Source organism: Cylas formicarius, unplaced genomic scaffold, assembly GCF_029955315.1.
Source record: "Cylas formicarius isolate icCylForm1 unplaced genomic scaffold, icCylForm1.1 PGA_scaffold_6__28_contigs__length_40554024, whole genome shotgun sequence".
In the NCBI taxonomy this organism is placed as follows: domain Eukaryota; kingdom Metazoa; phylum Arthropoda; class Insecta; order Coleoptera; family Brentidae; genus Cylas; species Cylas formicarius.
The window spans coordinates 13,701,072-13,728,985 of NW_026844347.1; the positions used below are offsets into that span (position 1 = coordinate 13,701,072).

A 27,914-nucleotide genomic window follows, 5' to 3' on the forward strand; every position below is an offset into this window, starting at 1 on the left:
CTTTTTGGAGATGATTCCACGTCCACAAAAAATGGTGTTGTCTCTTGTCAAAATTGCAGGTGGTGGTCCGATGAAAATCCGAATGTCGTTATTCGTAATAACCTAAACTTTTTCGAAAACGCATTATCGGAATTTTCGAACGTCATAAACTATGGTGTGTACAATGATGAATGACCTACGCATTTTTCTAGAATTATTACTATTATTATTATTATTATTAAATTGGTAACATTTATTACTGTTATTATTATTATTATTATTATTATTAAATTGGTAACAAACCTGATTAGGTTTTTTCTTATGGGGATATTTGGAACAAAAAGTTTACATATATATATATATATATATATATATATATATATATATATATACATACATATATATATATATATATATATATATATATATATATATATGTATGTATATATATATATATATATATATATATATATATATATATATATATATATATATATATATATATATATATATATATATATATATATATATATATATATATATATATATATATATATATATATATATATATATATATATATATATATATATATATATATATATATATATATATATATATATATATATATATATATATATATATATATACAAACAAACTGTTAATTATTGGGATCACCCCAACTTCGATGGATCGCCGTAAAGGGAGCAATAAAAGATGTTGAAGCTCATTGAATGTGTAGGGTCCCTTGGTCCCTTATTACAGGTCGGTAAGTGTTAGCATCATTTAATAATATGAGAGATTTTTCTATGTAATCTTCTTTAGTCATAGCCACCGTGACATTACCCTTATCAGATTTAGTGATAACCAAGTTAGGATTAGCTTTTAAAAATCGTTTCGTACGACGCTCTATATCATATGTAGGTGGGGCGACACTAGCAACAACACTAGAATTAATGTAATTAGTGATGAGATTAGTGACCCTCGTTCGCAGGAGGTCTCGTTTTTGTTCATCTGAGTTCTGGATAATGATTTCTACCTCAGAGAGTAGTTTAAAGATATATGTTGAGGTGACACAGGAAGGCTAATCCTAACTTGGTTATCACTAAATCTGATAAGGGTAATGTCACGGTGGCTATGACTAAAGAAGATTACATAGAAAAATCTCTCATATTATTAAATGATGCTAACACTTACCTACCTGTAATAAGGGACCCTACACATTCAATAGAAACGCAATGCAATAATATTATCAAGAAAATTAACAACCTTGGCTATATTGATGATACCACGGCTCGTAACCTCAAAACCTACAATGGTGTCTGCCCCAAATAATATGGGTTGCCGAAGATACATAAAGATGGTTACCCTTTACGCCCTATTGTTTCATGTGTAGGTGCGTCGACGCAACCCTTAGCTAAATTTATCAGTCAAATTCTTTATAAGTCTTTTAGTAGCTTCAATAAGTTTAGGGTTAAAGATAGCTTTGAGTTTGCGGAGCGTATTAATGAGTCTATTTTACCATCTGATTTTTCACTTGTCTCGTTCGATGTAGTGTCCTTATTTACTCATATTCCATTACAGTTAGTTGTTGATATTATAGAGGAACATTTCGACTTGGTTGAGCTCAACTGTACATTACCTAAGAAGGAGTTTTTGGATACGGTAACTTTTCTATATAATAATACTTTTTTTTCATTTGATGGAAAATTCTACCAACAAGTGAAGGGCCTTCCTATGGGGGGTGCGGCCTCCCCTGTGATTGCTGAGATTGTTATGAACAAATTACTTTATTATGTGATAGACAGAGTTAGTTTTGAATTCCCCTTCATATATCAATATGTGGATGATTTATTAACAGCAGTTCCACTTAACCTCATCGAATCCACACTTGAAATTTTCAATTCCTTTCATTCCGATCTCACTTTCACGGTGGAGACGGAGACAGATCGTTCAGTCCCTTTCCTTGACACAAAGGTCATTCGCACTAGTGAAAATTTAGTTATTCTTGATTGGCATAGAAAAGTTACTAGTTCCGGTAGATACATTCCCTTCACATCGTATCACCCTAAAAAACAAAAGATCAATATGATTTGACTGATTGCATTAAAAAAATTTGTCACCATAGTCTGGTAAATAAGAACTTATTGTTATTAAGGAACCTACTAATTAATAATAAATACCCACCATCGTTAATAAATAAAATTCTCTCCTGTAATAGTGCCACTACAGACCTGCCTAATGCTTTACAACCACAGCTTAACAGCTTAATGTTAATAATGAGTTGCCTAGTTTTGGCAAACTACAGTATATAGATAGATTGTCCCCGGCTCTGATTAGGATCTTTAAAAATACTAATATAAAAATTGCCAATTACAACTTAAGACCCCTCAAATCTTTCTATTCCACTCTTAAAGACCTTACCCCATCGTTACATAAATCAGATGTTGTATATTGCATTAAATGCTCTTGCAATTTAATTTACATTGGTCATACTTCACAGAAGTTAAAAAAACGGCTAACACTTCATAAAAGTGATTGTAAGTTAAAACCAAATATTACTAGTTTAAGTGCTCATGTCAATGATACCGGACATAGTGTCATGTACGATGAAGCGGTAGTATTAAAGAGTGAAAAGAACCTCTTCAAACGTAAGTTTTTAGAGATGTGTTATATTAACTGTTGTAGTAATAGCCTTAACAGAAAGAAGGATGTTGAGGGTCTTAGTAGCATCTACACCTATCTTCTTAATCAGAGTCGTACTGCGAAGCATAAGCTACCAGAGTTTTTTGATACGGTCAGGTTGTAGTGGGTTGCTAAATTTGTTGCTATTAATGTTTAAAAACAGTTTCCTTTCTTTGTTTCTTTCTCCCCGTTCCTAAAGGATTGTTTCTAATTACCCTTAACGTTAACTTCAATAATGTAAACATAGTTATATAAATAGTGTACAATGGGTGCATATTTGAAAGAATTCTGTTTGAAATTCCCTCCCTTGTTCGGTGTTTTACATATGTTATGGTTGGCTGTACAGTTGGTATCATTGACTGGTTTTTTGGTTGTGGCTTTTTTTAGGTTGTTGCGAATTGTTAATAAGTTCCCGCACATTTAGTTTTCCTTCTCGACAATACGGAGTGTCATTTGTAACAAATCGGCTGTTTTTTTTTTCATCTTTTAATATTTTATCAATCCGGATATTTTATTGACCTTAACGTTTTATGTTAGTGTGATTGTTTTGTAACGTTGTGGTGGATGTTAATATTTTTTACAATTGTAAATTTTTTCCATAAATTTCATCCATCGAGTGTTATGTTGATAGTTAGAACGGGCGAAACACTTTCTTTTATATACCAATGTCATCTCTCTATATGTAGAGGTTGAAAGAGGCGTGTTGTGTAAGTTTTTTTTCACTATTTTTTGGTTAGATTGTTAACTCCGATGAAGTGTTTTTTTGTTCTCTATATGACTTAGTGTCCTGATGAAGCCTGTATCCATGGGCGAAAGCTAGATATTACAATAAATTGCCACTTTGCTTTGAGCTTCAACATCTTTTATTGCTCCCTTTACGGCGATCCATCGAAGTTGGGGTGATCCCAATAATTAACAGTTTGTTTGTGTGTTACCAGTAGCCCCGTTACTGTCCTTCGCTTCTATATATATATTCGTGATGACTAGTGATAGTGGAGAACCCATAGCTGTTCCCGATGTTTGTTCAAAAATTTGACCGTTATAATGTTTATTTGCGATTAAATGTTTCTCTTCATTAATAGATTTACATGTTCTTCAAATGGTGATTCCTTAGTATATCTATTATAATTAGCAATACTTCGGCTACTTAAGAAGGAAGTGTTATTAAATATCGTTGCAACAAATATGAAATTTGTGTTTCGCTAAAAGACTAAAAATATTATTTTACAAATAAGATGGAATTGGAGCAAACATTTGATTTTGAATAATTTTCGACAGTATAAAAAATACAATAACAAAGCAATTACTAATATTTTTCGATATAAAAACTTTTTTTATCTTAGTATTCCCTGTTTTAATATTATTACATAGGTTTTTATTCTAAACAAATTTTCTTAATAACATTTTGCTTAATTTTTTAAAATAAGGGTACTTCACTCTCGTGCAGCTAGGTCTCGTTTATTCTGTATTCTACCTTATAAAAAATTATAATATTCATGTAACACTATAACTTATACTAAAATAGTAGAGGCCAGCCAGATCTGCGGATCTCGCGTTGTGTGATTTTTATTTATGAGGTCAAATCGCAGACCTAACTTATGGTCAGCGTCCTGAAAACCGAGGGGATTTGAAAGATGCAGATAATTCATTTGAGGGTATTGACTATCTTAGAGAATATTTAATAACATAAGTATAGCGGAATTGAGTTTTTAAGTTTGTAATTATATATTTTTTTGTATTTTTTATAAGTCTCTGTAGTTTACCATAACAACCATTTTTTTTTAATTTTAAAAGCATCTGGCATCTGATTCTTAATAAAAAATCAGCACCTATTATGGTTCCCAATTTTCAAAATTAAATAATTTTGAGATTTGATGAATATCAGTTAAAATGAGAGAATTGCGGCCATTTCCGGTTAAACCGGAAGTAATTGAAAACAGCTGAATACGTTATTGAGTTTGCATTTATTTCGTATAGTGACATACCAAATTTTGGATTTTATCTTTATAAAATAAAAAATGTATGGCACGCTTGGCACTCCCTGTTTTTTGAAAATGGCTTGTCGAAACAAAGTTCAGTTTTAACCTATCGAAATTTGTCAAAAGTTAAGCTCTTGAAATTTGAAGGTGGGTGTTTGTTCATTTTCCCTGAATTTTATCTCATAAAACATACAAGTAACCTAAAAACGGCTCGTCTAATCGTTTAAAACGGAGTTTGTTTGAAACGATTAAAATTTTTCAAAAATTAAGGCGTTGACAATTTGGGGGTCGCTCTAGAGGTAAATGAAACCCACTAAAAACCAACTATTGAACGTTTAGTCCAGCATAGAATAAATGGTCATCACTCTCAATAAACTGAACAATAAACCAATAAAAAGCCGATTTACAAGCATTTAGAAATTTTAAAATCATTTGTTATGTTTAACGACTAACGAGTATGGAGTTACGAACCAAAAAGAAAGTGTCATTTGAATATGTGCTTCAAGACAATCGTTTTACAAGTATAGGAAAGTAGAATTTATGAGTATAAGAGTAACCAGACTCCGTCACTTGAATCATTGCAATAAAATCTAAAAGAAAATGGTGAATCTACTCTCAGTCGTAAAAGATTCCGCCGATTTCTGAACAAAATTGGATTTAGATTTAACAATATTGGCAAGCATTTGCATTAAAGAGACCCAACGATTGGTAGAATGGAGGCAAAAATATTTAAATCCGATTCATCGATTTTGCGCAGAAAAACAAAATATATATTATTTTCACAGCAAAATTTTTCATCGAACTGCATTATGAGGAATTTCTGGCTCGAGGGAACGCTTTGCTACTTTCAGCAGAAAACATTAAAGACTGCTTTGAAAATTGGGTAAAAAATTCTTTTCTCCCAAATATCCCACCACGCAACGGTATTGCAAAGTATTCCTTAGTCAGCAGGACCTTATTAGAAACTTATACACAAAACCAATTAAGTGGAGTGTTAAGAACCAAATCGTAAAAAAAAATATTTCGTTCGAGGTCATAAAAAAATACGGTAATCTACCAATTAGTTTAACAACCTTGTCACTAGGATTTGAATCACGTGGAAAAGATATGGGCCGAATTAAAAAAACAAAGTCAGACGCAATAATATTAACCCAAAATGTCAGTGTAAATTAATACCAGAGAGCAGTTGGAATGAATGTATTAATCATTTATTTGAAAATAATTAGAAATAAAATTTGAACGACCAAAAATCATTAATTATATTGGATGATAGTGATAACACAGGTTCAAACTATTCCGACTACTAATTTTACTAATTTTATTTAATATGTATTTGTTATTTATATAATTATGCATTATATAATAACGCAGATAAAAACGTCAATAACATTATTACAGTTATTACAATTTATCGTGTTTCGGACTATGCATTTTAATTTTATTATTTTGCGGAACGATAATTGCCGATAATGTTCCTAGGGACAAAATACTATCGAATAAAGCTACGGAAGCATTTTTTTCATATTTGAGCTTACTAATTACTTATTGATCTAGTGGCATGACAAACATTTTATATTGATTATTATTCTTGGAGCAATTTTTCCGGAATACCTGGTAACAAGTCGCAAATAACTATGAAAAACTTACTAAAATAAATAACAAATTACGGACTAATCTTAACTCCTTTATAACTACATAATTTAACAACAGAAAACAATAAATTTGGACAAATTATGAATAAAAACACATTAGCAAAGCAGAAACAATAAAATATGATCGAAACGTTTCTGTAATTGTCAAATGTAAAATTCGCTAACTGTTGTTCTCAGTACATTTGTTGAATTTTCAAGTTCCTCAATATAATTAAATGGTCGAACATTTCGGTTCAAAGATCCCCATAAGAAAAAATCTAATAGCGTGATATCTGGCGATCGGGGAGGCCACCGTGGATCGGTATTTCGTCCAACTATTTGTTACCAAATTCTCTATTTAACCATGCGGTAACCATTCTCGAAAAACCATAGTTTTTCCTAACAAAAATTTTTCCAAAAATATGCGTTTTCCGAAAAATGTAAGTTATAACGAATAACGAAATTCAATTTTTGGAAGAGACAACACCATTTTTTGTGGACGTGGATTCATCTCTAAAAAGAATGTGTTTATAGAAATCACGCTGATCTTCTATATTTGCTCTTGCATCCACATGCAGAAGGCGGAAATCAACGTCTCGTTCTGATATTTATTTTTTCTGAGCATCTCCTTAACAGAACTCTTTTTTTTAAGAACTTCCTGAAGTAATTTAAGTTGATTTTCTTCATTAAATGCTAGTGTTAGGATTACTCAATCGACGGTCAATTGAGACCATTTAATAATTGACCGGGCAATTGACCAATCAGTGACACTCTGTAAAATGGTAAACTTCTATGACGTACCTGTTGCCCAACATGTCTTTGACGATAATTTTGTCGACGTATAGGGCGGCAGCGTATGAACTCTGATTTCTGCCCGTCTCCATTTCTAAATCGAAGTAGCTGAGTTTAGTTTTGATTGTTTTAACCGACTCTGGGGTGAGCGTATCATATTCCGCTACGACAATGGCGTTCATTACCGCTCCCGTCATGACAAGATCCGCCGATCTAAAAGGTTTGTGACATAAAACCGAAGCCACATATTTCCGTCGCAACTTACTCTATTCTCATCTGGACGTCGAGCGAATACTGCAGATAATTCATCTGCATTTGCAAGACTCCCCGAACGGGTCCTGTTTTCTGAGAGATGTGAGCGGAAACTTGGAGCTGCGTCCCTAAAAACTTTTATTTGGAAATCGCGCCGAAACACAGAGGCTAATTTTTAATTATTGAGTATCAAACTTAAATAGTAAATAAGTAAATATATGTCTCTTTATTTTCCGGCACAAATCAACAAAATACAAAAAAAAAATTACAAACTAGACTAAAAAATAGAATAGAGTGCCAGAGAAACGCTGATGATCAGTTGAATATTTTACATATTAGTTTTTCATCTTAAGCGGAGAAAATGTAGAGTATTTATTAAAATTTTAATATCTTAAATAATTAGTAGAATATATCAATAGAAAAATATAAACATTATTTATTTATTTTTTAAATACTGTCACAAAGTTTTCAGCTCGAGTGAATCAGAATAGTTATTGTACACTTGTTTTAAATAATTATGACGTTATCTTAATTGGCGGTTATTACAGATAGGTTGGGTTTTTGTTTAATACGACTTTATGAAATATACACGCTGCATGGATAATTCCTCTCCGTCTCAGGTTCAACCACTTAATTTTATTGTCACTTAATTTATGATAAATATGTTGTGCTCTTCTGATAACACAAATAAGTCTTAGACGTGAATTTTGTACTACCTGAATTGTCTGTCCATAAATAAGATCTCCGTAGTTAAATCTTCACAATACCAAAGATTCGCAGAAAATTTGTTGACTTAAATATTGCCTTACCTGATATACACACTTGCTTCAGATTCATGAATGTCGTTTTCACGGAATTGTTTATGTGTGGCTTAAATTTCAAAGAGTTGCCAAATATCAATCCAACGTTTGGGCTTTTATTGATACTTTCGTTATCAACTTTTGTAAAAAGTCTTATTTGCGAAGTTTTTTTTTACTTTTGTTTTATCCAAAAACCATTATATTATATTTTTTTTTGCCATTTATCTTGACAGAACAGATATTTGACCAATTAACAACACTAGATATGTCTTCGTCGATCATATCCATGGCCAATACATAGTTACCTGGTGAAAAAGATATGTAATTCAGTATCCTCTCCATATAATCCTGGTTGCAATATCTAATAACTGAGTTCAGTTTATAGGTGAAACAAATATAAAGAAGAGGTCCTAAAAGTGATACACCATCCTTATATCTCTGGAATGCGAAAGATGATTATTATATTTGACTCATTGGATTCTTCCTGACAAAAGACTGAACAAGATTCAACGGCGTGTTGGATAAGTCTATGGATTTTAGAATTGCGTGGTTGATCGTATGAAAAACTTTAACCGAATTAAACGGTTCCTGTGACCCTCCCACTCGGTCTTTACTCCAAGATAATCGCCTTTTTGTCACTCGGTTGAAAAAGGCTTTTCTGTCACGTAAACATTCACACTTCCTTCGGAAATGAGTATTATAATATATTATATTAATAATATATAAAATCCAAGATCAATCTTATGAATGAAGATAGTTTCGGCAATATGAAGATTATCTAGCTTCATTCCATTCACATGTTACATCTCTAAGAATTTCCTATTCACTTTGCAGCTAAGTATCTAGTACCAATAAAATTGAATTACATTTGTGCAAGTTTAGAAACTGAATATGGCGCGTTTAAGTGCGGACAAATTGGAATGACATGGACGCGCAGCCTCTGGAGATTCCAGGTTGAATTCCGGTGAAACGTCACTCAACCGATCCTACTCTAGGATCAAATGACAAAGAAATGAACACCCGGATCACCACCAATAATTTTATAGAATATACAAAAAGTTTAACTTTATTCCTGATCACTTAAAAATTGAAAAAGTTAGTATACAACATCTTTAACATTTAAGTTAGCTATCATGTTACGTTTAACCCGGTGCGCGACATCAGAAGTGAACTTACCGCAGTAGGGGCTGGAATCTCGGGTTGCAAAATACATTACGCCTCCGCCGCTGCCATCTTCGCCGAACTGACCTATCTCGTCCGTCCTGTACGCTGGATCTATGTCCAGTCTGCCGTTAGACAATTGGGGAAAGCAGCGTCCTTTGTTGAAGGATTGAAGGCCTCCCGGACAACTGAACGCTATGAACCGACACTTTTGGTTGTTGGCTTTGTTCAGCAACGTTTCGGTAAAAAGGCGGAAAGCCCTGACGTGACTGCAAGCCGTCTCTCTATTCAACGTCCCTTCTGGAATGTTTAGTAACACGTTTCTTATCGTTATTTTAGGCATCTAAAAACAGAATTATATGACGATAGTAATGGGAATTATATTTATCTTTAATCCGTAATAGGGTTGTCGACTCCCACCGTAAGTCTGTTTCGGAATTTTGTTGCTTTTTAAGTGTAACAGAAGTGTAGTAACAATGCTACCTAAACCTAAGCAAAACATATTTTTTAAGATATAAAATCTCTTTGATGAAAATTTATGATAGATGTACCATCACCTTACTTAACACATATGGGGTGAGTGAACGATAGAGTAAAGTTCATTATCCCATTGGTTTCAACAATTATGAGAAAATGGTAAATACAAAAGTTACAAAGATTATTAGGATGCACAATTTAAAATTATTATAAAGTATAGAGGGTGACTTAAAAAAGCGCGACGAACAAAACATACATTTTTTGGAATGGAACACCCTACCTTCAAATTTTGTGTTGAGGCCGTTTTGAAATTCTTTAACTTTCTTTTATTAATCATAATACATACCTAAACTCAATAGATTTTCAAATAAATAAAAAATACTAGTTTTCACACATGAAAAAAATTACGATAACGCTATTATTTTTTAAGCCAGATTGGTTGGTTGGTTTTGGTTAGCTTGGTTTAATTAGTTAAGAACAAGTAAAATAAATGGAATTACTAGCTGGTAAAAAATGCATGAAAATTTTTTAAAATAATACTTTTTTCAAAAAAATATTTTTTCTAAAAAATACTTGTTTTCACACTTTAAAGTCAGATCATTCATATTTGACAGTAGCTTTTTTACTCGAAGATGACATATGCAACACATTTTGATTGATGTTCAAAATAAGTGAATAAATTTAGAACATAGAAAAATCTCGATTTTATTAAGTGGCATACGATGTATATTATAATATTTTTCTGAAAGATCTAACAAAAGTGCACAACTTTTATTAACTGTCATATACCAGTTGACAATATGACATTGTCAATTTTTTACCTGACAACTGAGTAAATAAACTCAAAAATAAAAAAAATGTTATGGATTTTCCTAAACCTGAATTAATAGAATAATCATTTAGCTTTACAAGGCGAAGTACACCAACTAGATACAATCTCTTCTGTGTTTAATAAAAGGGTTTAGTTTTAATTGTAGTATTGCATATGAAACATGGAAAGTGGTAAACCGGAATACTACCTACCAATGAGGAAAAAGAATTGGAAATTATACTTCAAGATCAAGATACTCCCTAGGTCAGCCAGCCATGATTCATGTCATTCTACCGTTAATTGCACCACTAAAACACACACGGAACTACACCAAGAACAATTAGGTCGTGATTTTGAACAAATTTCTTGTCTAAAATAAAGTTTTCCCAGGAAGCAATTAATCCATTCAATATTATAGCAATAGTCTTAAAAAGAAAGAAGAGTAAATATTGATAAATTTAAAAAAATATTAAAAATAGATATATACTTAATAAAAATTGTAAGCTTTTGTAAGACCTTTCAGAAAAAATAATAATATATATGGTGTGACATCTATTTCAAATTCCGTTGCGTATATCTTCTACTTTAACTCCGAATCTAATTTCAAATATAAGTAATATACCTTCAGAAATAATGGCGCTATCGTGTGTGAAGTGTGAATGCTAGTTTTTTTTAAATTATAATATAAGAAAAACTACTAGGGTGATTTATGTATTATACTTAATTATAAAGTTGAGGAATTTCAAAACAAATTAAGAAATAGCGGGTTCCATTAAAAAAACTGTATGTTTAATTCGTCACACTTTTTTGAACCACCCTGAATACTTCAAAATAATTTTAACTTTAACTTTAACTTGTGAAGAGCAACAAGGCTTCGAACAAAGCAGGTAACAATAGATGCTATTTTCAGTCAGGAAAATGAAAAATTAAAGTTGACAATGAAATAAAATCTAAAGTAGATGGCCTAACCCGACTCTCATTGAACTTAATAATGGATAAAATTATAGGAGAAATAAAAATAAAAAATTAAAATAAATAAAAATCCAGACGATGCAAAATCGCAATTAACGATGAAATAGTCGAACAATTTTCCAGGTTCGAATACATGGGAATAGAAATATTCAACTACGGAGAAAGAAAGTGTATGGAAGCAGGCAAATCCCAAGCTGAGGCGTCAAAAAACGTTATAAAGACGAAATGTAGGAAATGGAGCAGTGCTTTTAACCTCATTCTGCTGCTCAATTTTGCTTCAACTGTAAGGGTTTTATATTGGATTCGTTAATGTCATAATCGTTGGAAGTGACTAAACTAAACAAATATCTATGGTCGCTTATGACGTAAGTGCATCAATAGCGGTCAATATATCATGATATTGAAGTATATCAAGTTAAGTTTATCGGCAGCCGTCACTGCAAGGAATATTTGCAAAGGCAGGAAGAACTTAATGCAAATAGTTGGGATCTTTATCCCTTTAAACGATGATTTTATACTAAAGGTGAGCGAGGCGTTTTATAAATGCCGAATCTGTAATTTTGTGAAATTGGGAAACAAATGTAAAATTTTGGCGAAAACACTCGAACATGCATAGGTACATTAAACAACTTTCAGGCATAGAATTTGCCTTGCCTGGAGTTTCCCGTTTCAGAATTTGTAGACGTTTTTTACTAAATAACACAAATTGTTGGTCTTTCAGATAACTATGGAATGACTAGGGAGTTAAAATAAAGCTCAAAAATTTCATAAATATCTGCTGTTTTGTTTACGTGCATAAATTATTTACTTTCAATTTTTCTTTTTTTTTTATTACTTTCACAAAGATTTTGTCAAACAAAAGGTTTTTGAACTGACATCAAATATTGAATGCCAGCGTATTTTATTTGATTTTTAGGTTCAGAGAGTCAATCACACACTTGATCAAACTGCCAACAGTACAAGCAATACTCGTTCCAGTTGGCGTTTAAATCCAATTAACAATACCAAAGTGAAAATTTTTTAATATTTCCTTGCATTTTTTGTCCATTTACAGATATTTGAATATCATTGTGTGGCAATGTGCACCTAAGATTTACTGGTAAACACACTTTTGGCCCCGTTTATCAACATTCCGTTAATAAAATCTTTTTTTTTAGGAAGTTTGAAATCACATGTGAGTTTTTAAAACTAACTTTAGGAGGAAATTAAAAGTAACTTTAAAAAAAATATTTTTAATTTTTCTATTTAGTGATCTTAATTTTAAGAAGAATAAGATTTGTTCTTCAAATTATTTTTTTTGTTTGAAGCATACTTTTTTATTCTTTTTAATTGCCTAAACACCACCCGACACCGGAAAGTGGGTTATATAAGTGTTATAAAAAGATACGTCTTTCTACGCACTCAAATGACGCCAAATGGAAGGACAAACTTACGTAATGCATCATTCTGTAAAGTCTTTATTCAACTAAGCGACGAATTTTGGACATTTTAGCTTTTTTGGTTGGTTTTAATCTACTTGTTTTGGTTGCCTGGGATAGCGAAGCCTATGTATCAGGTTGTTTGAGGGATGTTATTTAGAGAAACAAAAATATGGTGGAAAAGTACCATGCTCCATATAAGAACATACTCAATAGAAACCTGAGCCGACACAGCAGAAACGAGAACATTGAGATCAACAGCGGCGAAAATACTAAGAGACAGAATCAACAGGGTACAGCATATCGTACGGTGGAGAAGACAGAGAAGACGGACTAGCGGCCACCATATCACCAGATTATCTTTAAGAAATGTATAGCCTAATATAAGGGGAAGAATGATTTAAAATTATGTCTTTCTGGCAAATCATAACTTTATCAATGCATTCTTTCTTGGATTAGGCGAAGAAGACACAAAAAAAAATCCAAAAATGTTGAATTCTTTATTATTCTTATCAATATCCCTATTGTAATGTTGAAACTTATCAATCTAATTTAATCTAACGAGCGCCTGAGATGAGAAATTTTCCACCTAAAGAATGTGTCGCGTGGTAACATTTGTGGAAACAGGCATATCAGAAATTTAAGTAGTATTGCGATTTGGAGTAACCTACAATCTGCCATCTCTAGAACACGGTATCAAGAGACTGGCGGAAACTAAAGAATACCTAGACAAGGATGAATCGGGGTCAGAATAAATTAGCAAGATCCATTTTTGCGAGTAGAGGCAATACGACATTGATTACCACTAGCATTGTACTCCAGAAGGAAGTTTCTCTTGGGTGCAACTACTGTACTAGCCACAATATGGTACAATACGACTTCCTAGAGAGCTTCAACTGTTTTAGCGGTGATCGCCAGACCAGAATATATAGATGCTCCGACGAGCGATACGTTTAATGCAATATAGCCGGAACTGTCAGCTACGGAGGTGTTTCTGTTATGGTAAGGGGTGGGGGTAGGGATAGGTCGTTCAATATCTGACCGAAACATAACAAACAATAAACAAATGTTATAGATACGTGATAATGGCTCCACGTGACTAGGGGAGTGCAGTATTACCTCGAGGAATTGGAAGGATGAGACAACAAGGGTCGACAAGTTAGAGCCCTAAGGTCTCCACCGAAAGACTTAAATTAACTGTCATTGAACCTAACTCAAATATGAGATGAAATTGGAAAAGACGAAATCAGGAACCCAATTTCAAGTATGCAAAGAAGATGTGAAGCATTAATCAGCAGTAGGCGACAGTAAATTTAAGTTTGTTGACAGCTTGAAAAAACATTGTTATATATTTAGTACACCCTGTATATACATTATAACATTACTTAAAACAATGAAAATAGTAATTATTTGTGGATTATATTGGATATGTAATTTATATATTGCAGTTGCAATATTTTATACTTCAAAGAATATAGATAATAGAACTTGGATGTACTGCGATATCTATGGTGGGTCTGAAACGAACAGGCAACAATACGTTTGTTTTCAAAATATTGACTTTAACAATAATATTAAAAATTTTACTTCAAATATGTGAAATATTTTAAACGGAGTACTCCAGGGTTTGATCATGTGTGCGATATTAGCAGCTTTCACAGATAATGTATCGTCTTTAATTTCAGATAACTCTGATGGACTTTTAGAAAGTGATTGCAATAATTTGATTAAAAGAAATAATGGTTGGTTCTGTGTGTAAATAAATTAAAAAATTTATTAGACAACTAGAAGTATATTAAAAATATTAATTGCAAAACACACTGTGACTACCATCAAAAATCGAACACCTGATTCAAGTTTATTTAGCAAATGTTGACGCATGGCTACGATATGGTGTCTGTTTTTGGGGTTGTCAATCCTCCCTAAGATGTTAATATTTTAACTGTACCGTTTTTGTTTCTGTATTCAATCTCTTTATTTATTTTTACAAATCGTGATAATTAAAAAAATTCGATATACGTAGTTTAAATACTAGAAATAGTATTAATTTCCTCACAAACATTTGCAAATCGCAATTGGTTAGTTGCAGATATGCCTTTGGCAAATTATTTGCATTGTTGGCTAATGGATAGCATATAAATTGTCCCTAACCATGGATAAAATAATAGAATTTTGCAACACAATAAAACATTCGTTGGGTCACTCTGTAGTGCCTTTGCACACCTAATGAAATTTTATAACTCCATGCTTTTCTGAAATAGATTATAAAAGTCATGAATAGGAATAAAGATAACAGAATCAGGAGGTATATAAATATGACCCTAAATAGCTTTGTTAACGCGGGTAATGTGTTTCTTACCTAAATGGGTTACCACGATAGAACTACGAGGATCTCTGCAACCGGGCTGTTCCTGTCCCCCGTTGGGAAAAAAATCCACGTGGCCTATCGGTTCCCATATCCCAAATCCATCGGTGACGAACTGAAAATTCATTTGCGAAGAAACTAATATAAAATGTAGTAGGTTCCCATAGTATAAAGTTGTATTGTAATTGCAACCGATTTCTGCTGAAATTTGGCTATACCGTCAAGTAATAACATAGTGCGCAGGCGAACAGAGTTTATGTGATTTGGTATTTTCCATACTTTTAGAGCTATAGGGACTAACCTATTAGAAAAACAATGTTTTCTCTCACGCAACATTTTTAAATTAATTTTTGAGATGTCATATTTATTCTATTAAAAATAGGAACATTACATAACATAATAAAAATTGAAATTACTACGCCACTGGCATATGTTTTGCATAAATGCATAATTAACAGGATATTAGAGGGGAATCCTCGAAATCAAAATATAGTTTATCGGATTGTCAAATATGTAGTCAAAATATTGGGGTGTCGGTCGTGGCGGCATGTCTCTAAGAAAGTCTTTTGTTGTAAGCTGTCGTTTCGTGGGGTTAGTGAGAGTTCCAGATACATTTTGCTATGTATGTGGTTCCTTTTGTGCGTCACCCTGTTTAAAAAATATTACTACGCTTATGTTAATGTAAAAATTGGTGATCAAGACAAACCTTGGGATCCACATATTGGTGGTATGTGGTATATAAGTTTTAAATAAAGATGGGGAAATTATCGCTCTCTGCAAAATTAAAGGAAGATCAAGAGTTTGTGAATACCATGATCGAATCTGAAAAGACGACATGAGTTTCACTTACTGATGTTACAAAAGTTTTTCTAGGAAATAAATATCCATATTATAAAAAACATTGTCTAGAGGATGTTAGAGAAATTTAGGGAAATGGGATACAATATGAATATAAAACTACACTTTTTTCACTCACATCTTGACTACTTTCCCGAAAATCTTGAGTGAAAATGGAACGCAGATATCAAGGTTGATGGGACGTTGCAATGATAGCAGGTTATTGCTGGTCATTAAAAAGCAACAATCTAGCGATTCATACAAGAAAATCGGATACTAAATTTTTCGGCCAAGAGGGCAAGATCTTCCAAGAATAAATGGGTTTAACTATCGTTTAAGACTTTGTTACTTAAGTTAGATTTTTTAATTCAGTTTTTGTTCTTGTATTAACAAAAGTAATGTTTCAATCAACTGAAATTTTCGTTTAATAATTCTTTTAAAGTTGATAAAAAACCTTACGTGATACCGTCTGAAATTTTTCTTTTATTCGAATATTAGGTAGGAAAACATGTATGAAAATTTATTAATAAAGCAGCTGTAATGGTGTTGTTAACTAGGTGTATTTAATTCGAAGGAAGTAACCACACTCAGTTCCATAAGTTATTTACAGATCTTCCGGATTCCTGGGTCAGATGTTGATGAAGCGATGTTGCTGACGTTTCGTCAATCATCATGTTGGATCCTTCAGTGCTTAACAGAAAGTGGTCTGAATTCTATTCTGTACCTGTGCTGCTTAAGGAGGGCGGAGCTAACGGAGGGACATGAACTTGGTCTCAGATGGTTGATTTTCATATTGGTGAAAAGAGAATCAGTCATCCTTTCTTTAGGTCGGCTCCATCAAACAGTATATAAGCAAGTACCCAGTAGAAGGCAAAACAGTTACAGTTAAGCTCTGAAGTAGCCAACAAGATGATTGGCGACACGTCAGCAAGTTCGATTCATCAACAACCGACGCAAAAGGAATCTAGACAGTTTGTAAATAATATTACAGTAGACTGTCGAAGTTTTTTGAGAAGCTAAAGCGATTCTTTCTTATGCCGCCCGATGTTGTTGTTTCAAATTGCTCAATTCGATATCGATATATTTTCTTAGTATAATTAATTAATTAATAATAATAATAATAAGTAATAATGTTAGATAAACGACGAATACGCATTAAAAGGTATCACAAGAAAGAAAGTCCTTAATATTGTAATAGGCGTGGCCTAGCAATTTGTTTATAATTATGCATTTGAATTTTATTTGTTTGTTTGACCTTCAGTTCGATAGGCAATTTATTATAAACTTTTATAGTTAAATCAAAGGGACTATTTGGTGTAAGAGACAGTCGTTGTGTAGGTATTTTTATGTTAAAATTCGGTCTTAAATTGTACTGAATATTTGAGTTTCTTGAGAGCATATAAAAATTAGAGTTCCTTTTAAATGCGGTTTTACAATTTAGTATGTACATACTAGGAAGTATCAATAAGTGTTGTGGAAATAGGTCTCGACATGAAAAATTCCACGGCTTAAATAGTCCGCGTTTCTGCATCCTAAAGACTTGCTCCGCACGTGGGGAACCTCCCCAACAAATCAAGGCGTAGTTGAGAGAGGAATAGATATACGAAAAATAGTACATTTTTAACAAGGGGAAAGAAACCTGATGGCGGAGCCTCCATATGACAAGACAGTAAACAGAAAGTTTTTTAAGAATGTGGTTCACCTGTTTGAACCAGGAGAGTCTCGTGTCTGCATAAACTCCGAGGAATTTTACAACACTTTTCTGCTGGATTGTGCTTTCATTGAAGCGTACTAATAAATTCTTATTTAAATCCCGCGTTGAAAAGGCGATCATCTTAGTTTTACCTTCATTCAATATGAATTTGTTAATTTCTGCATAATGTTTCATTTGCTTAACAGTTGTCTTGGTTGCAATGCTAAGTTGCTCAGACGATGCTGCAGAAAGGGTAGAAACTGGAACATCATCCACAAAAAGGGAAAAGATGAAAACACGTCATTTATAAACACTAAAACAATAAAGGACCGAGTAATCTGCCCTGAGGTACACCGCTAGGCACATTCACTGACATGGAATCAGAGACGTATTCAAATCCTAAGGTATCTCGCAATTTAACCAACTGCGTACAACCCCCAAGAAAAGAGCTTAACCAATTTAAGGTGTTACCTCTAACCAAAAGACATGCTGTCTGCTGCCTTTCTTCTTACTTGCTAAGAATATGCTTGCATAAAGAGACAATGGCATCCTGCGTTGATAGCTTTTTTCGAAAACCAAATTGTATGCCGCAAAAAAGGTCTCGACTTTCCAAAAAATTTGAAAGTCTTAAATGCAGTGGTTTTTAGAAGATTTTTGAAAAAACGGATAGGAGTGCTATAAACCTATAATTTGAAATAATTCTTGCAACGTTTTTTTATAGAGTGGTGTGATCACAGCATTTTTTAGAATGCTGGGAAAGGATCCATTTAAAAAGGAATAATTAATGAGATATGTCATCGGTTTTACAATAGTGCTTTAACACCGCGCATGGAATGCCGTCCGAACCAGCTGAATATTTCTTAGTGACAGACAACATTATATTACTTCTGTACATACATAGGGATTTAAATACATGCTCTTTGCAAGTCCTACGTCTGCCGAAATGGTATTTTTATGAGGTGAAAACATATTTTTCAAAACTATTGGTTGAATCGACGAAAAAATTGTTAAAATAATTTGCAGCCGATATCATATTAGTAACTTTTTTTTTTGTCGCGGAACCCGGAACACGGAAATCTTGTTCGTTTATATGACTTTATATTTAAAACAATAAATAAAAAAAAACCAACAACCTCGATCGCGTCCCGTCTACACCAAAATCAAGTGCCAAATAATCCCGGGAAAGTGAACTTGTAATAATAAATATGACTTCGTAGTTTTCCTTTAGAAATTTAAAAGTTTTGGTATAGTTTTTCCACATATAGAGAAGATCAAAAAGTTGGCAATTTATTGAATGAATAATAAGAAATAGGGTTTATGATATGGATGAAAAAATTATAATTATTTTAGCACCTTGGTGCTCTGGGAAATTAATAGTCGAAGAAATTTGCTGAAAATATCTAAACGAGAAAGTCTACGCAGAAAAAATGGCGGAAATATTTTTGAAGTTTCTATAAAAAAATATAAAATTAAAGATAAAGATGTATTTGAAATAACTCTTCTGCGTTGCGTTGTTTTGAAAAGCTCATAACAAGGCTAACAAAATTATTTAAAAAAAATCAGGATGTTTAGTTTATATATCAAAATTTGAAAGGTAAAAAAAACTGATTGCGTCAATTTATTGAACGTGAAAAATCCTTATCCAGGCCAGTTCTCACATTTTTATCTAAAAATTGAAGATAGCCATGACATTTCTGTTCATTTAATAAAAAAAGGCTAGCCACAAGGAAGTACGCGCTAAAACCATGGGTACTTGGCGCCATAGAAATCGCAATACCCAATAGACGCTTACCTATATTTATAATGTTTTGTCTGTTGATTTCCTGCATCGTAAAGTGCAGTGAACGAGGACATTTTTATCCCAGTCTACTTACAAAATAACCAAACAACTACAGTGAACGACTAAAATAGGGAACTAAATCAATTAAAAATGAGGTATTGGATGTCAAGAAAATCATTAATGTAGCATACACTATACCAATATCTTTTGCTTTTTACGAGCAAAAGGATAAAAAACAGAAATTTAATTTTGAAATTGACGGGTAAGCTAGTACGAGTAGAGTACTTAAATTGTTACAATTACATTTCTGTTAGTCATGAAAGTGAATATAACGGATCTAAATGAAACCCAGAGAATGTATGTGATATAGAGGCAAAAAGAGGACTGAAGAAGAAGTTTGTAATTTGTTTAACGCAAAATGACTTAATTCCTACTCTTACAATTTCTTGCCCAAATTTAAATCCAGTAGTTTACCCTTTTAAAAATGGAACTTGGTATTGGCGTCTATGCATCTGTGTATTTTCTATTTACTGTAAAACGTGCCCAAGAAAAAATTGTAATCCACGTGTGCCTGCAGTTTTCTTAACATTCAATGCCTCATTTTTAGTGGAATTTGTTCTACATGCTGGAAGCAAGTTAAAAAAGTATCTTAAAATGTATCATTTTTACTTATCGTTAATAACGGAGAGTCCTTGTATTTGTACAAAGTGTATGTCTTAAGGTAAAATTGCTATGGACGAATCTACCACATTCATATATCGATAGTCTGGTTCGAAGCATGCTACACATATTTACAGAACAACACTTAAGAACTTACGTGGAGGTCAAACTCACTATCAAATTTTACATAGCAGAAAAACGAAGGAAAATTGAATTTAAAAAAAGGAATAATTTTGGTTAAATTTCAATATTTTTGGGATTTTGGGAAATTTTAGTGAACCCCCTTAAAAATAGAAAACAAAAAAAGAAAATTAAAAACAATTTTTTGTTCCAAAAAATTTAAATTTCTATTTTAAATTTTATCTGAACAAATTTAGTGATCAGGAATTTGTTTTCTTTAAATAAAATTTTCTTTTAATAGTAAAATATTATTATAGTTATCTACTATTAAATTTTATATAGAATAAAAATGAGGGAAAATTTAATTTGAAGTTAAATTTAATGTAAAATTTTTGGATTTTGTGAAATTTTGGATTTTTTGATCGACACCTAATAAAAAATGAAAAAAAAAAGTGTAATTGATTGTACAAGATTTCTATTGTCAGAATTTAATTTCCAAAATTTCTAAATGTCTTTATAATTTGTATTTTAAATTTTGACGGAACAAATTTATTAACAGGAATTTGCTTTCAATAAATTCGTTTCAAAATGTTCGTTATCTACTCTAACTCCTATAAATCCAATAACGTTACAAAGTATTAATAAAATATATTTACATTTTATATATGTATAAATATGTATAAATCTTTGTTTGACTGATAAATTATATGTTTTTCGCGGCGGATTTTTTGATATAATTTTGACAATTAACTGATTTCATACAATGTTGCTGAATGACGGTGACTTTTCTAAAACTTAAAAATTTAATACCCAGATGGTCTGAAAATTTGTTTGCACTATTGTGCGTTACGTACTGGGTGTGTTCTCTCCCCTAATTCGCCACCTCTCAACTTATTTATTACAAGAAATAGAAAACACCCCATCATATCTTCGCCAAAACGTAAGCTTTTAATCTTATATTCGTCTATCAATTCTTGAAAGGGTAAAATTTTGTAAGAATGGTATCTTCATTCCTTAAAAGTTGAATGAATCCTCTTTTTGACTTTCCAAAATTTCTAGCAATTTCAGCGGAGGTTCTAAGATTGTCTATAAATTAATACAAGTTATTAATTCATTAAATCATTTTCATCGACTGAAAATATCAGTTTCCTATTTGAAGAATTTCTTTCCCTTGCTGTTTTCTATGTCCTTCTAGGCGGCACAGGTATATAATATGCGTATAATTTCAAGTTTTTGATCTTCATCATAATGATCTAACACCATTTTTGGCAATAAACCCTAATTGAATTTGCAATTGTAATCAAAGCGATGCATTTTTCCTTAAAGAAAGATACCATTGATCTAGTTGTTTGGGGTCTGCTTCTACATTTTAACAAGTTTGAAGCTAAATATTTTAAAAACATTTCAGAATTAGTTGGATAAATTTTTGGAAACAGGAAATACAAAATTTAAGAGGGGTGGCGAATTATAAGCAAACTAGACCTTGTACTAGACATGATAATTTCCTTATAATTCTATTTTTATGGCGAAAAGGGTGTTAGCTTACCGGGCTAGAATCCGTGTGAATAATATCGACGTATTTCGCGTCACTACTATCCAATTTCTTGTGCTTTTCGCGAAAATGGTCGTTCCTAAATAAGGGACTAGCCGCGTCTAAACCTAATGGAAGAAATCCGATTATCCGATCTGCAAGCGGTGATCCCCTGTCTGCTTAGTAACGTACCCGTTATTCTTCCGACAAGGTGTCCGTTGCTTTTTAGAGTTTCCGATGCCGTTCCCGCCACGTGAGCACCTAAAGAAAACCCGATCAAATGTATGTTGGCGGGGTCTAATCCTTTTTCGACCATTGTCAACAGCAAAGTGCCGAGCTCTCTGCCCACTACTTCCGTATTCGCTGCTGCGGCAGTATATTGAGGACCTCTGGCGCCCATTCTCCAGTCCATGAGGATTACATTGCAGTCGTACTGCAACAGAGGAGGGTAATTAGGTCGTTCTGAATATGCCAATTATTGCTTCGTATATGCACCCGATCGGAGTTTCTTCAAATTAAAATTGATTTATTTATGTATAAATATTGAACTTTTATATACGTCACAATGCCAAGATACAATTTTAAAATAAAAATCAATAAAAAAAATAAACACACCTCCACGATGGTACCTTAAAGTGCGTATACATTGGTGCGCTACGCTGCTAACGTACATCAACAAAGTCCTTTCCTTCGTTTCTTTTTTCTAAAGTTGCTATTAAGAGAACGATGTTGCCGCTTCTTCGAAAAAGTGGCATCAACATTGAAATTTTAAATTTGACATCATAATGATTATTTTTGAATAATACGTTCGTGTAATAGAAAGTTCGAATTTTGAACATAGCCTAATGATATATCGAATAGAATTTGCATTTTATTTTAAATGGGACACCCTGTATTTTATCAATTATTCTAAGAGAAAATTAAATTCTTTTAGAATGATCTGTCATGTCTATACTTCAATAATTGTTTCTGAAATAAAAGCAAGTTTCTCCGAAATCTGAATTAATCTGGCATAAGAACAGTGGTGAATGATTTTCTCGAGACTCTTAGCATCCAGGAACTTCTTACTTTTTGGTACCAACTAGATGGAGCATCGACTCACTCCACCCAAGAGGTGCCAGCCGGCTAGATCGCACGATCTCACGTCATTACATTTTTACCTATGGCTGCGTTAAAGTCACGAATCGATTTCTACTCGCGGAAGAGCAAGAAAGAGTTACGTCATCGGATTGTAAAATGCTTTGAACAAATAGATCCATCCGAAATAAAGAAGGCTACTACTATCAGTTCAGTGCAACAGACTTTAATGTGTTTAAGTTGCAATGGTGAACACTTCGGAGCCCTAGTGTAAAAACTGGATTCATTTTGTCAATGAAAATAGTTTCTAAAATGTGTTTAGTAAAATGGTTTGTAGAGCTTTTCTTAATTCTAACAAATTTTCTCTTGTACATGTGTTGTAAACCAGGATCCGTTTCGTTAGTCCTTGGTCATGTAAAAGATGATGATGTCAAAGTAATCCAGTTTTTAGAGAAACTTTCGCTTATTCGAATGGAAATTTAATTTACTCTTAGAATATGTAATACTATACAGAGAATTCCATTTATAGAAATATACTTTTCATGAATTTTGTATCTCGTAGGCAAATCATTAGCTTTGACCAACCCTGTATGATATAGAACTAATTTCGATATTAAGAAATAATGTACAGTACCTCCAACATTTTAATATTCTACTGGCTTTATTGAAGTTATGTTTTGGTCGAAAAATTAGGAAAATAATTAATTTCTCGAAAACCACTAGGAACTTGTTATTCACAAAGCATCGCTTATGGAACTAATCAAATTTTCAGAACAATCCAATTTACCGTTCGCCGTAAACGTCTAAGGTACTATCCACTGTGAACCACCAGGTCAGTTTTTGCTTTGCAGCTTTCTCCCTTCATCCGTGTGCTTTTCATGTTGTCCTTGGCCTTTCTTGCCTTTTCTTTCCCCCATTTGGAGTGGTAAGGGTTACTTTTGGCAGACTTCCAATCTGTTCTCCTCATAACAATGGGCTTTATGACTGTTCTGTAAACGCTCATCTTGTCTTTTTTCAGATTTTTTTTTTACTTTTTAATAACTTATTTAAGGCATATATACTGCGGTTTCCTCTCATTAGTATATTTATCACTAATTTTTTCAACCATGTCCGTAATTTTTCCCCAAAATTTGTCCTTGATTGTTGTTTATCGTCTTCATTTGGGTCATAGAATATTATCGCCAGATTCTTGCTGATAATTTCTTTACATCTTATTACCCCAGCATTATTTTTCTCCTTTTCCTTTTTAGCCACGCTACTTTCAAAGTTCCTTCACCTGGAGTGTAATTTCTCTATTCCCCTTGATTTCTTGATTTTCCTTTCTTAGTAATTTCTTGTCATCACTTATCTCTTTTTATTTCGGATTTGCTCCTGATCTTTCCTTATTTGGTGTTTCCTCTTGTTCTGATTTTATTTTTACAAGATCAAATCTTAAAATTCATGGATGAATTACGGATATCTGCTTCAAGTTTTTAAGTCTCGCCGTTTTAATTTAAATATTTATATAAAAAATTCCAACTGCAGAAAATAAAATAATTATTAATATAATAATTATTCTTCTAGGTACGGAATAATTCATATTTATCTGCTTAGAAAAGGGGCAGATTCCGTATTCAATTTTGTAAATTAATTAAAAATTTTTGTAAACCTCACCATTAACTACTAGACCACATTCAATGTTCCATTCACCATGAAAACGAGAATGTGTTAAACGTTACTGTAATCAGTTGTTAGTTAGTCATAGATTATACACATATATTTAATTTTAATTTACGCGAATGTTTTTTAAAGTAAAGCTTAAAAATGTGAAATATTTTTTAACTTCTAATTTATTTTGGTTTTGTAGATAATTGGCATTAATTATATCTCCGTAATAACCGTTATATTGTTTTAAATAGAAAGCAAATTTTTGCACTTTCGCTTTTAGTGGGTCACACAACCTATTTTAAATATGATGACGATTTGATTAGTATCAGTTAGGTAAGGTGTACTTTTGGTTAATACTTATTTGGCTATACAAACCTTTCTTGGATACAATAAGCAAAAAAAATAGTGGGAATGTATAATCCGGGCTGCTATTTTTCTGTCAGGTAAGATTGTTTGTTTTTGGGCAAATAAAATTAGTAAAATTCCTAAAAACTAAGGTCCTACGGTCTTGGTTTAGCGCTCAATAACTTCTTTATATTCGTGGTGCTTGGTGCTACCAGAAATGAAACTTTAATTATCATTAATTTTTTGTTCTCTGCTTCTAAATCACTTGTTTTTTAAGCAGATACTTCAATAATTAATAATAATTAATTCTTGGAATAATATTTTAATTATACCAATAAGGAATCAACGTCTAAGAAAATCAAAAATATCAATAAAATATGTCAATGTTGCCGGGAAACCCAAATTAAAGAAGTTGACCTACACACACTTTTGCATGGGGCTTGTGTTATTCATTGTAATTCTTTTTTCGTGGACAATTTGGTAATGAATGATGTATTATTAAGTAGCTTTCACTTTATCGTGGCAATTTGCGTGTTTGCACAAGACGCGAACGTATCAATAAATTATATGTATGGTTCATGCTGGTGCCAGTGAATATTTATCGGACTTATATTTATGCAAATGGTAGTGAATAATAATTGTGGTCTGTGGTGTCTTTAAGAATAGCGGTTGAAGTGTAATGATTTGGTTTTGTAGGCTATATTGATAATTTTAAACTACCTAATTTTGTCGCACCGTAGGTTTCGTAATCCTTCATTATTAAATATTTGCTTGACATGGTAGACTGTGATTTTTCTGATTCGTCAAAGAATACAGAAATATTTTTTTCTAATTGTCCATAGCACATTTATTTATTTATTTCATTACAAACCCAAAGGCTATCAACAGACAGACGATTCTGCCCAATTACAGGATAGCACATATTAAACATATCACACTACATAGTTCAGATTTTCACAGTTATGTATTAATTTATTACATATGTTTCGGCAACCCCGTGCCTTTATCAAATAAACAATATGACAATTTTAGTTTTGTGTTTTTGATTCATTATGTAAAATATCAAAATTATTGTCAAACTTGTGAACTTTTATTTACAGACGCTCTTTTATGTTCGTTAATGTCTTTCTTAAATGTTTGTTCGATATAAATTTTGATACTTCGTCCAGATTTCAACTCGTTGACTCCGGATTTTTGAGTTTTTTTATGATTGTGATTTTATTGTTAAAAAAAAATCGTATGGTGTTTTCAGTTTAATCTTAATACTACATTTAAATAGACGTTTCCAAATTTTCTTGCTAAGTTCTTCTATATATTTTATTTTTTATAAATTTAGGGTTCGGTGATTAATATGGTGTAGATAGATGTTAGAGTTTTTTGTAACTGTTTTTTAGTTATAATCTTATCTATCAAAGAGGGATCGGAACCATTGTTTAAAGGTATTTGATGTATAATATTCAATTCTTCATAAAAAAAAATTGTGGACGGTGTTATACTAAGTAATCTGTGGATAAAAGAATAAAAGGCAGCCATTTTGTGGGTGCGAAGGTCATGTGAGTTATTATGTATTACTGTATCCGTGTGTGAGGGTTTATGGTAAATGGGAAAATCTAATTTGTTCTCTAATTTAGTTGTAGTTAGGTCCAGAAAATTTAAAGAGTTATCTAGTTCCGTGCCTATGGTAAATTTTATACGGTTATATATTGAATTAATATGATTCAATGGGTGGACTAAGTGTCCTTTAGCAATATAAAATTCACTAAATCACTAAATTCACAATAATTTTGGTCTAAACAACCTATTAAATTATCTAACAAGTCTTGTTTTATAATAGAGTGTTGACTTGTCTCTGAGTGAGAATATTGTGTATTATATTTGTTATGCTTATACTAGAAAATAGATTTTGGGCGTCCAAGGAAACTAGAACTGCCTTAGGAAGAATTTTACTACATATTTCCTAAGCTGATAGACAATTAAAATAAATAAGAACTAAAAGTTCAGATTTTCACGAAATTATATATTATGACATGACAATTGTTTCGACAACACCGTGTCTTTAGCACATTTAATTTGTCGAAACAATTGTCATGTCATAATATGTAATTTCGTGAAAATCTGAACTTTTAGTTCTTATTTATTTTGATAAATGGATTTTCATCAAGTAAAAGCCACCTCAGTTCAATAATAGACAATCTTAAAAGAATGTTGTATACCTTTCTTTTAAACAAATCTAGGCATAAGTAGAATAAGTCCACATAATCGCTGTTGAGAAAAACAAATTTGTTAGACATATGAGCACGAGCAAGTGGTTAGATATGAATCTGTCTATAGCACTAGCGCACTTGATAAGGATAAGCATTAAAAATGTGACTTTTACAGACGGACTCAACGATACATACCTAAACAAAAGGACAAAGTTTAAAACCATTTTCGATGGTACTCTTAAAATCTTGCATACCATTTTCTGAAGGGCCTCCATGAGTGCATTCTTAAAAGGTTATTATTTTGCTACAATTCATGGCTCAATGATAGGATTTTGATCTTTTTTTCAAAGGAAGTTGGACCGGCTATTGTAATACTATTTACAAATCTCCTGGATTCCTCCTACGTCGGTTATATATTGTTTGAGGGAGCGGAGCTAAAGGAGGGACGTGAAAATTGTGTCGGATGACTGATTCCTATGTTGATGACAGACTTGGGTCACGGTTCATTGTTTGGTTGCTTATTAATTTGTATAGATGGTCGGATCCTTCGTTTATAGAAAAATTGATTACAGGCAAGAATTTGATGTTCGGTTTCGTGATTGTGTTCGGCAAACTGCTGTTCTTTGAGCCTACTTCATATTGTTCTTCCGGCCTCTTCATATGCATGGAATGTTGTAAACTCCTGATATCTCAAACAAAA

The 27,914-nt window shown here is 32.3% G+C and overlaps 1 protein-coding gene across 1 annotated transcript in view; it reads right to left on the bottom strand.

Moving 5' to 3' along the window:
- The window catches only part of LOC132703818 (pancreatic triacylglycerol lipase-like), a 51,124-nt gene that overhangs the window by 817 nt on the left and 22,393 nt on the right, over nucleotides 1-27,914 (bottom strand). Inside the window, exons 3-8 of the mRNA XM_060673313.1 lie at nucleotides 22,134-22,374; nucleotides 21,957-22,069; nucleotides 15,315-15,435; nucleotides 9,293-9,577; nucleotides 7,330-7,444; nucleotides 7,074-7,277 (exon numbers count right to left, since the gene is read on the bottom strand). Coding sequence (XP_060529296.1) covers nucleotides 7,074-7,277; nucleotides 7,330-7,444; nucleotides 9,293-9,577; nucleotides 15,315-15,435; nucleotides 21,957-22,069; nucleotides 22,134-22,374 — 1,079 coding nt within the window. The remainder of the gene's footprint in view (nucleotides 1-7,073; nucleotides 7,278-7,329; nucleotides 7,445-9,292; nucleotides 9,578-15,314; nucleotides 15,436-21,956; nucleotides 22,070-22,133; nucleotides 22,375-27,914) is intronic.